Below are 16,865 nucleotides of genomic sequence, written 5' to 3' on the forward strand. Positions count from 1 at the left end.
TATAAAGATCATTAAGAGGCAGCACCACTTTAAAATGCAGAGCGCTATCGCGTGCAGTATTATCTAGAAGAGAGCAAGTGTATATGAAGGTTAATGAAGATTATGAACAAAAGAAAAGTGCATTAGCATGGCGTTATCGTAACCGAACCTATTCGTACATTTTTTATGAAACTACCGGGGAAAAGTATGGGTAGAGAACAAGAAGTAGGTCTGGATGTTCCAGGTGTATGTTGCATCAGTGTACATTAACTTCGTGAAAATTAGTGAATGTAACATATTAACAGAAATTTCGTTAATAAATACAACAGCATGCCCTATAAATCATTTTATTAAACGAACTATATAAATCATCTATAATGTAATTCAAATTTGTAATTACTTGATCATTATGCAAGTATAAATATTTATGAGCTAATTTATACACAAAATAAAATCTAATAAAAATTTCTATGCTCTTTTAGAGGATTTAGCATATTCCAAAAAGATTATGATAATTTATTAATAGACTGCGAATTTGATGCACGGGAAGGACAAAGTATTGTCATATTATTTTCACGTTGCTATTGAAAATATTGAGAATGGAAATCAATTTATAATTTATTCTAGTTAAATACTTTCTTAAAACTTTCTTAAAACCACATTCAAAAAATTGCTATTATTGTCAAATATGCGACATAAAAAATACAGATCATTTGAAAAGCTCAACTCTTTTCCGTGCGGGATGTAATTTACGAAAAAAACGCATTAATCTCAACGTTTCGTGAGTTTAAATTTCTTGTTTGCAAACGATAGCGGCTTTTATTCGACGGTCAGCAACATTCGATGGATGAAAGCGCGATTACTTTACCCGCTGCATGCGAAATTATCTACGGCCGCCGTTATCGTAATTAACTTCGCTTATCATTTCTGTTCTTGCCTAAAGTTGTGATACTATAATACTTGCACCATTTTTATTTTATCTCGGCATCTCGTGGCCAATAAAACTCCGTACACACGGTGGATTAAAAATAATGCGTGTCCATGATCTTGCATTATCGAATTCGTAATCGAATTCACATTTATATTTGCGGGTGTAAAGCCTCTCTAAGTTATCTGATCGTTCGACTGCATTATTAGATGTAGATAATACAGCTATTACGTTGGAAAATGATCGGCGTATCTTTCTTGTTAATTATTCTTTTCGATCACCGTGTGAGTTGTATATGACAATGATAACAAAGTTGTTTTGATGCTCTTAAGTAAATACAAGGTGGCCGGGAAATTGGCACTTATTTGATAATGTCGTGTTTCTGAAAATTTGGAAAACTACCACAATATTGTTAGAAAATATTCTGTATAAAATGAAAATTTACTTTTCTATCTTCGTGCACTATTGCAAACAATTCATATTACAAAGTTAGTTTGGAAATAGAACTTATCCATGTTTTCAAAAAAATATTTACTTCGCTCTGCTGAAGATAGCAAATTAAAAAAATTAATTTATATTTCTTTATATTTGTTGTTTTGGATTTTAAGAAATTTTAATTTATAGCGAATTTTTTCATTACTATAAATCTAAACGGAAAAGTTCTATGTTCCTGTTATTAATATTCATGCACTGGAGAAGATCTACAGATATAATGGAAATCAATTTTCTTTTTCTCCTATACTTACAATGGGTGTAAAAAGTAATCGTACGCCCTTTAAAACAGAATAACTGTTCTATAATTGTACCAAACGATCTGATTGTTTATAATCAATTAGAAGCATTGGTTTACGAAATGATATGCAAAAAAGATTTTCCAAAAATTATAATTTACAAGGTTACATGCAAAAATAGAAAAGGCATCTTTTAAAACTTTTTTATTTGGGCCCTTAATGAAAATGTAAAATATCTCTTTTGCATATATCATTTCATGAACCAATGCTTCTAATTGATTATAAAAGATCAGGTCGTTTGGTACAATTATAAAAAAGTTATTCTGTTTTAAAGGGCGTACGATTACATTTTACACCCACTGTATATGTCACTATATTTAAAGAAGTCTTAATCACAGCAGCTATAAAAAGAACGAAAGGGCAGGGGGTTAATAATAATAATGCGCTACAACGTGCCAGGTCTCTAGGCGTAGGATCATTGCAACCGTAAACTCGAGACTGTTTCCGAAGCTCAAATATTTATTCTAGTTTAGTATCCGATGTAGGTTAGAATGAAATGCAGGTGTGTATCTCTGTTCGTAAATGGTTTGAAGTTTAGCACGGTGGCGAGCAAATAGGGTCGCCGTGAAGTTTGCGTGTCGGCACGACTTTCACAAGCTCGCCGTGTCGCGAAGGAGAACATGTCAACAATCACGACTTCACTCACAGTATTATACTGACTCACAATTCTATTTATCTTTCGCCGTTTGCCCTAAGTTTCGACCAAAACAATGCGAAGCAAAACTAAAAATTGTTATCAACCCGTTCGGTCGGACAGCAGTGGAGACAATGCAATTTTCCAGGCTCAAGTGGACAATTAAATTTTCCTGGCTCGCTGACGGCGCATGAATCTCACTGCGGAATTAAGACGAAGTAACTGACAAAGTAATATGATTACATTTTTCCTGGGAACGGTAACTTTCGCCGAGAAAGAAGTGGATGACTGAGAAGTACAAAGAATTACATGCGTGAGAAGAGTCGTATGCTTTGATCGATTTATTGACGAAACAAGATACTATGAAGTAATATCGAATATAATGGTGAGGACACTCTCTTGGCCATTTTGCCATTTTATTTTGTAATATAAATTAATAAATTCACTTGTGAGATACGAAGAAACACAATTTTATGTTATTTTACACATAAACGGTGAGCACAAACTCTGCCAGTAAAAGGAGAAGGTAGAGTGGGGACACAAGTGGTACTTAAGGTAATTTTTGCCTTATGGTAGCCCCTTCCCAGAATAATTTTTACTATTTTCTATGCATTTAATTCATCCTACAGATGACTAATGAATTTGTAATACGATGGTCAAAAGATTTGAAAGATTTTTAAATGAAATTGTAATTTGTCAGAACTGTCAGAACCACGAATTAATTTTTACAAAATTAAAATTTTGTCTTTAAATGTACATTAAATGTAATACGTAGACTCCGGATGTTCATGCAAAATAAAAAGTTTCTAAATATAAATTTATATTCTTCATTAATAATTTTAATGTGATGAAAATAATATATTAATACTCTCAAAATCTTTTAATATTTTCACTGTTTTAAATTGCACTTGCTCATTTTTGTTACAAATGCATAAAATCCGGAGTCTAATTATAAGTACAAGAGAATTTTATATTCAAAACAGTAAGGGAAGTTTCATCTTTTTGTTATTATTTGATTTTGCAGAATAGAATCTCTGCTTTTAAACATTTACCATCTGCCTTAACAAAATTACGTGCACATACAACAAACTGTCAGGTCATTCATTTCAAAATAAACAAAAGCTTCTTTAGTAAACTTTTTTACTTGTTATAATAAATTCGTTCGTTATTGCGAACAAATAACAAAAGAAAATAGACAAATTTTTCCGTATGAAGAAAACGAATTGGGGTACAATGAATTGGATTTAAATCTGAAAAAAAGGATTAAAGGGAACATTGAATGATGCATCAAATCGTAAGCAACGACGTGAAATGGGTTTATGCCAATCCTAAAGACGATCACGAGTTAAAGCTGATCAACAATAAATCTCGCTGTCGAAATCCAATATTCACGGCAAAAAGGTGTTATTGTGCGTCTGCTGGATATTAAGGATGTCGTGTATCACGGAATCCGATTAGACAGTTGATTCAGAGCATCGGCAACAGCTACTCCGCCCGTTCGGACGATGAAATAGGGTGGAAAAACTGGATTTACCTCGAACGGAACTAGGCAAGTCATTCTGTAGCATGACAACATGTTCAGGCACATGTAGCGAAGAAGAACAAAGCGTGTTCTTTGGTGCTTTGGGCTAGGATGCTCCCTCGTGTAGTTTATTCATCGTATCTAGTCCCATTGAGGAAACTAGCTATTCTAGTCGTTTTGACATCGTGTACGCAGTTTAGAACGGTGTTACGGGTCTGGAAATGCAATGACGAACCCATCAGCTCGGAGCCGCCATCTTTTCTTTGTCGACAGAGCGGGGAATTACACAAGAGATGAAGTGAAGCCATAGAAAATGACATTGAAATTTGAAAATTCAATTTTGGAGTCTTACATTCTACTGAAATGTTCAATTTTGATAAAAGGTTATATTGTCTGTCACGTAAAGACTAAGTCAAAGATTTTGTCATTAACATGTAAAGACATGTGCATGAGTTGAGTGGAGTATTTTGATTTATGACACGAATGAGAAGAGATGGAATCTAAAACGTAAGATTAAAAAGAATGAAAAATATCAGCATAGTGTTTTCAACTTGTTAAAATTATTTAAAAGAGAAAGCGATCTTTATGTGGCTTCTATAACTGGGCAATTTTTTAAGGAAGTTTTGCATAGACATCCACAATATAGTTGTAAGCCAGTTGTGACTCCCATCCCTACTCTTCTTGTGCCCCCTCTACTTGGCTGCTGAACGGAGGTGGCAGAGTGGGCTATCATACCCATCGCTCTGGTACATAGGTTATGTCGGAAGTCGGAAATCTGGCCACTTCCATAGTGGGGGAACCGTCGCATTGGTAGTGGGGGTCCTCTGGCCCCTATCGCCACTCTTCTCTCCGGATTAGGCAAAGGAAAGTTGCTCCCTCTACTTGCAAAACGGAGGTGGCAGAGTGGGGTATCATTTCCTCCCTCATTCTTGGTCAGGTCGGATGTGAGAGAGCTGGGCCACTTCCATAGTGGGGTAACCGTCGCATTGGTATAGTTGGGGTTCTCTGTGTCTCATCTCCACTCTTCTCTCCGGGTTAGGCAAAATAGGCTGTACTGCCTCTGCTGGCTCTACGAAGGTGGAAGAGAGGGGTATCACGCCCAGGCACGCGATTTATAGTAGGGGAATCGTTCCATTGGTAGTGGGGGTTCTCTGGCTCCCGGCGGAGAAGAAATTCCACACCCCTGATATATGCTACGTGTCCACGTATTGCAATCATTTACTGTCATGATTTCATAACGTAGTCACACATAAAAACTTTTTAAAGAAAACTTTGCAACTCTGTGTGCTGTATGTACAATCTGGAAACCTTATCACGCGTGTAAAATACGCGTGAAGTCTGCAGGCTAATAATAATTTTCCAGAGTTGCCAAGCACCAATTTCAACGAAAAACAAGTTTTACGAGAACATCGGTGTTGGAACGTAAAAACTATGTGCCTCGGACGAGTCCGGAATCGATAAACTTTCGAACTTACAAGACACTTGTTGCGGGCGTCTCGTTTCTTTTCCAAGCACGCCAGCAGACAAAATCTATACAGCATTTAGCGTATCGGCGGCTTGACATATTGGCAGTAGCAGATAACAAGGGCGGTGGCGCATCTCACGTGCATTTTACGCGGAGGCAAGTGAATCGAGGTCGTTCATAGTGTTCGCGGGAACAATGGACTTAAAGCTTTATTCCAGATCGTTGTACGCGGCATATTCCGGCGTTGTCTCACAGACGCTGCCGAATTTTCCCGCGCAATAATTCACCGTTTCCACCATTCCCCGCTCCCACGCTGGCGCATTTTTGCCAGCGCGGTCCGAAAGCTTTTATCGGTTTGCGATAACCGTTACAAGTTTTCAGGAAAATTTTCGTCGCTGCGTGAAACTTTCTGCACATTTTTGTTGCCCATACCGTGATTTAATATTTCAGAAATATGTATTGTACGATCGAAAGGCTGCGCGGTATTGATTAGTGGAATGCGGATAGTCGGGTATTTATTCCATTAAAAGTATGTCAAAGGACGAGAATTAAATATGCATTGCTGGTTGTAAGTGGAGAAAATTATGTATGAACAGACGTAGAAATGTATGCAAATCGCAGGAGGTATAAAAATATGCAGAAAAATATGACGTTCGTATAATTATGCGTGTCTTCCATGCGGAAAATTTCGTCGCTGATGGCAAAGGCTGCGCGATGACAAAGGGCTGTATTAATGAAATGAATGAAATGTAATATGAAAATGAACGTATTTAGTTTCTCGTATTTGACGCCGTTTTGAAAAAGTGATATGCAGTGATAAAAACTGCCCTATTTTATCATCCCACTTAAATGTTTGTATATTAGATAATACCTATTATAATTTATACTTAATTTATATTTATATTATATTTATATTTACATTCATATTTATATTATAATATATTTATATTTCACGATTAGCTGAACGTAATTGGAGATTAACGTCATCGTATTCTCATCTAACGTAAAAACGGCAACAAATGGCGCAGCATCATGTTCCTCCCCTCGGACGAACAATGTCGAACCAAAGGGGAGAAGTTTTTTCACCGAGCTTGTATTTTCTTAGCCTTATTGGACCAGAAAGTAAAGCATAACTCCGGATAACTTGAAACTAGAAACTAAATCCTAATTTTCCCTATTAGGAAAGTTTATCTCCGCAGGGACTCGCGCGAGGAGGTTAAAGGTGGCTCTACTGTCCTACATTTTACAGAACGTTTATCAGTCTTTTTATTTAGGATGCGCCTTGTTGAAACTTTCTTCTGGCCGTGCAGAGCGATAGAAACTCTTTTCGTTATAGTATTATCACTGGAGTGAAGATCTTTATGCATGATGTTGAACAAAGTGTAGTAAAATAAGCATTTCAGTGAAAATAACTGTCGATATATAATATTTCTCCTCATTTATAATATTTCTCCTCATGTAGTCTAATTATTACGTTCAATTGCTGAATTTAAAAGTAAATGATATAGCACTTTTCTAATATTAAAGAATTAATTTATTACAACAGGCTTGTTCAACTTCGCCGCACAGAAAGCTTCATGAATTTGTTGCAACGTGTCAATAAACTATAAGAGGTTTTATAGCCTCTATACCCGTAGAGAATGTTCCTCGAGCAAACAGCAATTTTCTGAAAGCACTAATTTGTTTTATAACTTAGCTCAAGCACGAATTACATAACATCGAATGAGCATAAGTACGAGTATGAAAATGTTATAAGTAGGTACTGCACACGTAGACTACGTTATATAATAAAGCAAGAGATATATTATTTTGTATTCTCTTTTTGAACAAAGCAACGAAAACGTACATTTCCGAACGCTTTTTTGAGAAGATTTATGTTTGAAACGTGAACGCAATGGCGAATGCGACGTGTATAGAAAGAGATTGCAAAAATATTGTATACGGATGGAGATAAAAAATGTTTTACTGCGCTAAAGAATAAAAATTACGAATGCCAATGCATGAATTATGATTTTTTTTAATGTTCTTAATGTTTTTTGAAAATTTCCAGGCGCGTCATTTTTAATCTTCTAAACCAACAAAATGCCCATCAAGTTGCGATCGTGCCCATCAATCATCTTCAGTGATGGAGCCATTACATAAATATTTATATATCGGTTTCCTCCACATATTTTGCAACCAAAAATTTAGTATGTGTTCCATAAACATTAGACAGATTATTCGGAAAATTTTATCGAAAACCACCTCATATTTTCTCAAAATAAACAATTTAATTCACCAATTGACTGGTACCTCCAATAACGAGACTGTTATATAAATGTTTAAATAAATTCATAAGTATTGACGAGACCTGGGCTACAAGTTCCGATTTTGAAGAAACATATAAAATGACATAGAAATAGTATATATCTTCATCTTTAACGAGTAATTTATTGTTTAAAAAAGCGCGTTCTTCTCCTCTTTTATAAATAATAATCGGAACAACTTACCTCGGTAAGTTTTAGCCCTGATCTCCCCTACATGTTCTTTGAACGTAAGACAAATTATTCGAAAAGTGATCTAAACATTCTCTTTAAAAGAATTATTAGTTTATTTAAGCAGAAGTCGCCTTATGTACAGCGTTCTAAATATGTTCGCCCCTTAAAATCTGGAGAAAACCAAGGCTACGGTAGTCCAACGAAGCCGAACTATCCCTGTAGAACAAACTCATTGCAACTTCTCGAAAAGTGACGCTCACGTGTCCAACAATGCAACGCGGAGTTCCGGCCGAACTGCTCGAACGAGCGATTGACACTCAAGGAACAGTTGTCTGGCCTGCAGACTACGGAATTGACTTTACTTATTATCGAATTACACGACAATGCACCGCGGTGCACGACGACGGGAAGTCGGATCGTATCGATCTCTTGCCTCGATCAGCCGATTTATCAATTGCCCCCCCCCCTGAGCTTTTGGTTCCTATTATACGTCATTCTACTCGTATCGACGTGCTGAATACGAGTATCACTTTCGTTTTTAACGGAAATTACAAGTTTGTGTCGTAGACGCGCATTTGTGGACAAAATTCAGTGCGAGAAAGATTTTTGCAAATACGGCAACTTGCAATTTCCGGCTAAAACGAAAGTCATATTCGTATTCAACACATCACTCCGAGTAGAATGACATGTAACAGGTGGCAAGAGCTTCAGGGGGCAATCCGAAAGTGTTAGCTTAGGCTAATATTGTTCGACAAGCATATTCTTCCAACATGATCATCTATTCACTGTTTTATTATTCCCGGAGCTTCCTACTACCCACCCACGGCGTTTGCTTTCTTGAAACACTACATTCTTCATTGTTAATGATTGATCCACTGTCATCGATCAATCGAACGCGACAGAAACTTTTGGGACAATTTTTGCGACGACGCACTATGGATCAAACAGCCTAATCTAGGTAGTCCAATGTTGCAAATTTTTATTGATTCGTATTATAAAATTCTCTTGTTTGTTTGGGGTGCTAAACTTATATTCATTTACTTTGGAGGACGCAAACTGTTTCTAGTGTATTTTTCATGAGTTTAGTGTCGCCAGATCAAGACTTGTGTCCTCACTCTACCTTCCCCTTCTACGCGGTTTGGTCACGTGACGAGTTTCGTCATCTGACATTCCCTCCTCTCATCTGGCGACACTGGTTTAATTCATTTTATGTATGATGATCAATTTTATTTATGGAATAAGATCGTGCACTACAGTACTCGATGTACAAATTAAATTAACCTGTTCGCTACCACCGTCACAAATATGTGACATCCATAATCTGACAGTTCACTTAAAACCAGTAAAATTAAGTTTATGCACTCTCTGCGTTGTTTAAAGTCATAATAGAATGCATAATTTTCAGAGAATCTGTGACAATCTTCTGCTAAACTGTTCTAATAATTCAAAATTGGGTACGTTGCATTCAATAAAACTTTCGAACGAGGAAGGTAAGCAATGAAACAAATGCTGGTAGCGAACGTGTTAAAGAAAATATCTTCGATAAAAATTTACTTGACATAATTATGGCACAGTAAAGTAAAAGATTTATTTGCTCAATTAAAAAAAATGGAATAATATCGAACATGTGTGATGGATTAACTCGTTAAACTTTGTTAAAATGTTGAATAACTATTTTTAAAATTGGATCAAACGATTTCAATTTTTTTGAAAAATGACTACTATATCTGCACTATTTTATTAGTTTACTAACTCCGGGCCAATATTCAAACTTTTAAAAACACGTTCTGTAGATTTCTGCGAGTTATATTTATTTTAAAAATTTCAAACACAAATAAAAAAATCTGCACAGGTTCAGGAACATAGAAAACACTGAAAAATAACCTAGATTTAGTTATTTGTACCACTGTTGCGATGTTTCCGATTGTCGTTCGGTGCACGCCTCGATTCGTCACCGACGGAATCAACGAACAAAAGATTACAACGTGACGAAAGATTAGTTCCGTTGAACCAATCCGAATGATTGACGTCAACATTCACCTTGACGTGTAATGGTACTGTGGACGGCAGTCGGCGATGTTGGCAGTGGCTTTTTCGAAAGTAACTCCCTCTGATCGATCGTTATCACCGCTGATTACGCGCTATTACTTCTTATTTATCGTAGATTAAGAAGGGATTAGCGGCCAGCTCGTTGTGGCCCACGATATTGTTCTCGTTGACTCCGACGGCATAGTAAAAATAGACGCGACGATTATGTCACTTATTGCTCCTTGCACGGCAAAAGGTAGACAACGCTCTTCAGTCAAATTGGATTAATTAATTAAGCGAATGTGGAAACCGGAACGTCACGATGCGGGGATCGCGAGGAGAACGAAACTGTGGGGGGAGTAATTTTGATAGCGAAGGCTCTAAATATTACTTTGCAGAATTAACGAACTGAGAGTAACAGAAGGTTAATTTTTATAGAAATTAGATAAAAACAAAAATAAGTAACAGATTGAAAGAAATAATATTATAAATTATATTAGAATATATTATAAATTAGAAAAAACCAATAATAAGCTGAAGAAATAATAGAAAATGTAAAAGAACAGAAATTAGAGAAAATCAATGAAAAGTAACAAATTGAAAGGAGTAATTAATAAAGGAACAGAGATTATACAAACTCTATGAAGAATTGCACTCGTTGTTAAACTGTTAACGTCCGTACACAGTCAGTCGTGATAGTTTACATGCTCGTGTCAAATTTTAAGTATTTGATACAAAAATGACAAGGATTTTTAATATTTCACAAGCATTCACTCATTTTGTATGCGAACTGATTCTGAAAAATTTGTGGTGTTTCTCACACGTTTGTTTACAAAAACGCAATCAAACGAGTTACCACAGATATACTACGGTTAATAAAAATTTGTTATCCTATGTTGTGATTTTGTTTGTAAATAAAAACGTACTATCAATTGCATAATTTTGATCTCGTTCTATAATTGGCAGGATTTGTTTCGACGAGTTTAATGTGTTTAATAATTGAACTGTAATCAAGTGTTACGTATGCGTTGATCCAAAAATGATTGTCAATTCTTTTTATTTCTGTTAATACGTCGACAGTATTGATTTCAGTGGAAGAACTGCAAGCACGAGAATCAATGCTCATTAAAACATTTAACAATCTATGTAGAAAAGACATAAATTACCGATTTCATTTTCATTATACCCGGCTTGTTAAATTGTACAAAGGAAATTCGATTTTCACGGATAATAATGCCTTTCGAAACTGTACATCAGAGGCGTCCAGCAGGTTTCATTGCTCTGGTAGATAATTTCATTCAATGCAGAGCCAATGATATTCTAAAAGTGTTGGACTGTGTGACAGAATTATCGTTACACTGCAGTAGGTTCCTAAAAAGACGTGACAAATATTTTTTTAAATTAAAAATCATTACAAAAATGGGATAATCTGCAGACACACTATTCTTATTACTATACTATACTATAGAGATTACTACACTATACTATAGAGATTACTACACTATACTATAGAGATTACTACACTATACTATACAGATTACTACACTATACTATACTATACTATACATATTACTAGACTGCGGATCTTTATGCAGATTATCGCTTTCGAGAATTTTCAAAAAATGCTAGGATATAAAATATGACAGAATTTAGTATGATTTTAATTTATTTCAGATCTAAAAAGGCTACTACCACGGAAAATAAGATTCTATTTTATTCCACTTTCTGCAAATTCGTCTACAAATATTGAAAATTGCATAAACATTCACAGTCTACATATTACTATACTATACTATACTATACTATACTATACTATACTATACTATATGTACTGTCCTATACTATACGATACATATTATTTGCCAACCCAATATTATACTATACTATACATATTACTGTAGTATTCTCTATACTATTATAATATACTATACTATACATATTAGACTATCTATCTAGTCCGTAAATAGTCCATGGTTTTTGCCTGGGAGGCATCACACTATCCTTTAAAGTTTAAACTATCTATCTATATGTACATCTATAAACACACTATAAACTGTATTATGGAATACTATTCAGATTGATTAAAGCATGTCAAGAATAAGAAGCACATCCGTGTAGATGCCAAACAAGATTTAATACATAACTTTGCTGAATATTCATCGGTATAATTCTCGCGGTTCTACCGGGAATCGGTTATGCAGTTTCCATGCTACAGCGAACAATGGAACATGGTTCTAGGTACTAGAAATACCTACACGTCGATAAATAACGAGTATAAACGAAATTTTTAATTTCCCATGAGTCATTTGATCGAAGCTCTAACGTTATGTACCGTGCAACAATCTTCGCCTGATGTTTGCGAATATCTTAAGTTGCATGTACACTATTATAGTATTACAGCGAAATGTGCGTCAGTAAATAATCAAATATAGGAACTTGTTATCTCGAGGAAGAAAATCTTACTATATAAATGGTTGCCTCTCTCGTGTATATCAGTCGTTCCGAGTTGAACGGACAGGTAGGATATCAATTAACGTTTTGGCTGCTTCTTCAGTGAAGAACGAAAACGTAAGAGATTAACTAATTAATAATAATAATAATTTGAAGATTTGAACCCTTAACACTCGAGTGGTGACTCAGAGTCAACATCAAAAATTACTGTTCCATTATTCATAATTTGATTGCAGATCTTTATACATTTATTTCTAAAATATAAAATTTGATAGAATTCAGTACTATTTTTATTTGTATTGGTTCCACAAACACTGTTCTCATTAAAAATAGGATTTTATTTCATTGCACTTTATTAAAATTTGTCTATAAAAATTGAAAATTGCATAAACATCCGCAGTCTATTCATAATATTGTTTACATTATTAAATATTGTATGAGGTATTATAAAACGAAAAAAATCATATGCAACGGAATATGTCTGCAAAGGGTTAAATTACATAAATAAAAAGATAATGATTTTAAAACCTTCTGAAATTTACAAAATCTGCAAACATATTGGATGAAACCTAAACACTGATATAATTTGATATGTTGGATGAAATCTAAACACTGATAAAGAATAAAAGGAGAAGAAGAAGAAATGTTTTTGATTAATTAGAAGAGAAAGAAGTAACGATTATTTAGCAATGAACGCCAGTTGATGTAATTGAATTAAACCAACTTTGTGTCTTCACGGTGGCCTTGTAAATATCGAGGCTACGTACAAAGCAGCTCGATAAAGGCAAGCTGCGATTACTTTTTACCGGCGAGATAAAATAAGGGTCGGTCGCTCGAGACAATCGACCCTGATCGCCATTCAATGGAAAATGAGTATTAGCATGTTACACACATATAAGACCGTACACGTTTCAACCCTCTTGTTTCTCTATGTTGCAGATTGACAAAATGCCACTGTCGGAGTTCCGCAAAAAGAAGCTACTCTACATTTTCAACACCTTCTTCGGTGAGTACACAATACGTTATCATCGTGAGCTGGGATAAGACGTTTATTGTACGTTGACTGTCAAATACTATCAATAGACCGAGGATTTTATGATATTTTTAGTCTCCTGAAATTAAGAAAATGTTGGTTCGAAATATGGTAACATCTTCTAATACAATCAAATTATTTTGTTCGATTCGAAAAAATAAATTTCAACATGACAATACAGTATTAACTGTTTTATAATTATATTCGAAGGATTATTTGTCACACAAAATTATTTTTGCGAGAAAATTGAGCCATTTTACACAAAATTTTCATGTGTTATTCACGAAAAGATGATTTACCAAAATTAATTTCAGTTACTATATTTTACTAAACAAAAAATGTCAAACCAAATTAAAAACACGGCTTATTTACTTAGTGTACCTGCTAACACCGGAGTACCTGTTAAGATAATTAAATAACGGAGAAGCATTCAGAAAATTAACTTGACATTAGAAAGATTGTTTTTCATGGTGGGAAGAACGCGTTTTTAATAATTTCGCCAGCAGTGGTCTAATGAATTTCAATGTTAATTTAAATTTTCTTGGCTGTTAAAGTGAGTTAAACATATATGCTCCGAATTGTGTCATGTTTGGGCACACTTCAATCAGAAAAATCTCACGAACATGTTGGCAAGAGTATCATTAAGAAATAATAAAAAACAAAAATTTGTCATTGATTTTATATTTTCACCGATATATGTACTTATCAAATCTCGTATCAAGTTAGACTTTACATCGGTGAACAAAACGATCCTGTCGCAGCAAAATTTGCACACGAACTAAAACTTTAAAATTCTACATCACACTCTTTTTTAAAAAGCTCTGTGGTCCATATTTGAACCAGTTAAGCCGTTAAAATAATGCTAAAACATTTTTGTTCCGCCAGATCGTGAAAATCTGCTGCTTCTCAGGGAATTTCACCCTGATGTGATTATCTTTAATCGGGTATTTCCGATAATCTGGCAAAAGAATATTTCGAACAAAAGTTTATCGATATTCAGAATATACAGAGATCATTTTTGTTTTAATAAAACCCATTATGTATTTTTGATTGCGTATTATTGTAGCTAACGTCAGGACGAATCTAATGACCTACTTTACTATGGCTTTAAATCTTCAAATAATGCTGAAATAGTTTTGACCCGTTAGATTGGTATTTTCGCTCACTGTGCACACGTGTAGCAGTTGTCAGAGGGGTCGACAAGTCCGAGGTACAAAATAATCCAATTCCGTGGAAATTATCTGGTATCTCCGATATCCTTGTACGGGCTGAGGAAAATTTCGCAGACAGCGGGGCTACGTCACTCTGTGCCTGATAAGCCGTAGTTTCGCCGGGCGCGGCAAGTCAGTCAATATTTTTCTAGAGGAACCGGAGGGTCCGTTCATCCGGTAACGAAACGTGCGCGGCCGATTGTTCTCTGGACGGTCTTGGCGGGTTCCCTCGTATCGTTTCCCGAGTCAGGAAAGCCTTGGTAACGTTCTTCTACCACTCGTCATCCCCTTCGAAGCTATCGCGGCTGGCAGCCCTGGCCTCTTCAGGAAAATGAAATACGGTCTGTCCGAGAGGCGAAAGTCAGGTTCATCATCTCGAGGGTATTTTCGGGGGATGAGAGAGGAACGAAGGTTGTACGGGGACATTTAGTTCGGTCTCTCTATGACACCTATGTGTTGGCCATTCGAGCAAAAGTGAGCCAGGCCAGGACGGACACCTATTTATGGTGCGAACAGGAGGAGAGATAAACAATGGACGCGGTTAAGGGGATATGCCTAGCCCCGTTGAAATTACGCGTTATGCCTCTGTGCGCGTATCTTCGGCCTGCGCATGCATCAGGCCAATCATTCATACAAGTTGGACGCACTTCTGCGTGCCCGGGCTTTTCACAGCACACAGAGCCCCGTCTTCCTCCTGTTTGGGAACTGCTGTCTGTTGGCTTCTGACGTGGAACGATGTTATGCTCGCGAAAAGAGATGCGCAGAAAGTAAGGATCGTAATCACCAAGGGTACATAGAATGACCATTATCCGAACTAATGGGTAGACAAGACCTACGTTTACCACGTCACTTATATAGTTAGAGATCAAACTGTTGGAGCTATAGTTCGAACAACATATATTTTCACTGTGTGATGTATAGACTGCGGATCTTTATGCATTTATGAAGAAAATGGTTGGGTGAAATATAAAACAGTAAAAGATTTAAATAATTCAAGGATGTTGTAATATTGCTTTTAATGTAACAAAGTAGTTAAGGGATGAAATCAACTTTTATGTTATTCCTGCTACCCACAATCAATGCAAAACATTTTTATTTTGCATAAAGATCCGCAGTCTAGTGATGTTCATCACAAATTGGATTGATCGAATACAAACCCGTAAAGACACGAATGTTGTTGTGTTATTCTTGGGAGTGGAAATTCATTTTTATTGATCTTCTTGTTCCTGCAGTTGACTCGGGCAAATTTTTATTTTGTAAACGTCTACTGTATGCTGTTTTTTTACTGAAAGAAATACAAAATGCGAGAAGGAGAACTTTACGAAAATAAAATCGTTCTAAAAAAGAAATAAAATACTTCTCGAGAATGTAGAAACTGTAGCAAGGAAAACCTTAGAAGATGGATGTCTTGTAAGTCAGACAATGGTTCCGCTTGAACCCGTCTCAGCTGCAATGAGAAAGAAAAGCAATTATTGTGTATTAGCTCACGTTGATACGTTCTAACGATTATTGATCCTTTTGTTAAATATGTTCCTTACAGTTCAAGATTTTTTAAAAATGAAGCGAAGCAATTTTGTTGGTTTTGGAACCTAGAAGTACTTTCTGTACTAGCTTTTAGTGATCTAGAACACGAATTTATAAAATAATTTATAAATCTATAAAGATTGATCGAAATATTTGTAAAGACAATCTATAAAAACAGAAACTCGTTATTAAATTGATTACATCTACACATTTATGCGAAATTTTTTATAAGAACTAGAACAAAGTGGACACACTTGCTTCGTTCAGACTTCCCCGAAGTTTCAAATGGGACAAGTATCCGATTAAACTTCATTTAAGTATTTTGGCCGGTGGCGTGTGTTTATTAAAACTTTCTTATTCTTCTTATAAGGAAAGTCCAACGAAAATCCAATTCTTTTACAGCCTCTGCAGGCTTATACAAAGTTCTCAGTACAGATATTAAGCATCCCGTGTCCCCGATACTTCTTCGTTTTTCACAGTAAAAGAAGATCTTTGAAGATTTTCTCATCACCAGGCAGTCTAAATTACTAGTTATATTAAATCTAACAAAAAGATTAAATTTCAACGAAGTGGGTTGAGAGACACGTAAAACCAAATTGATGTAAAAGAAATTTTAATGGATCTACCTATGGCAACCATTGAATTGTCGAACGTGACTAGCATCTAAAATAAAATTGATCAACGATGAGGTACAACTTGAGGTACAAATGAATTCAGAGAGATGTAAAATCAAATTGATGTAAAAGGATATTAATGAACCTACCTACGGCTGTCATTAAATTGTCGAAAGTGTCCACCACCTGAAAGTTAAATTACGAATTA

The 16,865-nt window shown here is 35.5% G+C and overlaps 1 protein-coding gene across 2 annotated transcripts in view; it reads left to right on the forward strand.

Annotated features, from left to right (window-relative positions):
* Positions 1-16,865, forward strand: part of Scp2 (Sarcoplasmic calcium-binding protein 2) — an 86,504-nt gene that overhangs the window by 58,220 nt on the left and 11,419 nt on the right. For both annotated transcript variants that reach the window (XM_076438403.1, XM_076438404.1), the window contains exon 2: positions 13,215-13,281. In XM_076438403.1, the coding sequence (XP_076294518.1) occupies positions 13,224-13,281 (58 nt within the window). In that variant the 5' untranslated portion in view covers positions 13,215-13,223. The remainder of the gene's footprint in view (positions 1-13,214; positions 13,282-16,865) is intronic.

The sequence above is a fragment of the Lasioglossum baleicum genome, chromosome 14 (assembly GCF_051020765.1).
Source record: "Lasioglossum baleicum chromosome 14, iyLasBale1, whole genome shotgun sequence".
In the NCBI taxonomy this organism is placed as follows: domain Eukaryota; kingdom Metazoa; phylum Arthropoda; class Insecta; order Hymenoptera; family Halictidae; genus Lasioglossum; species Lasioglossum baleicum.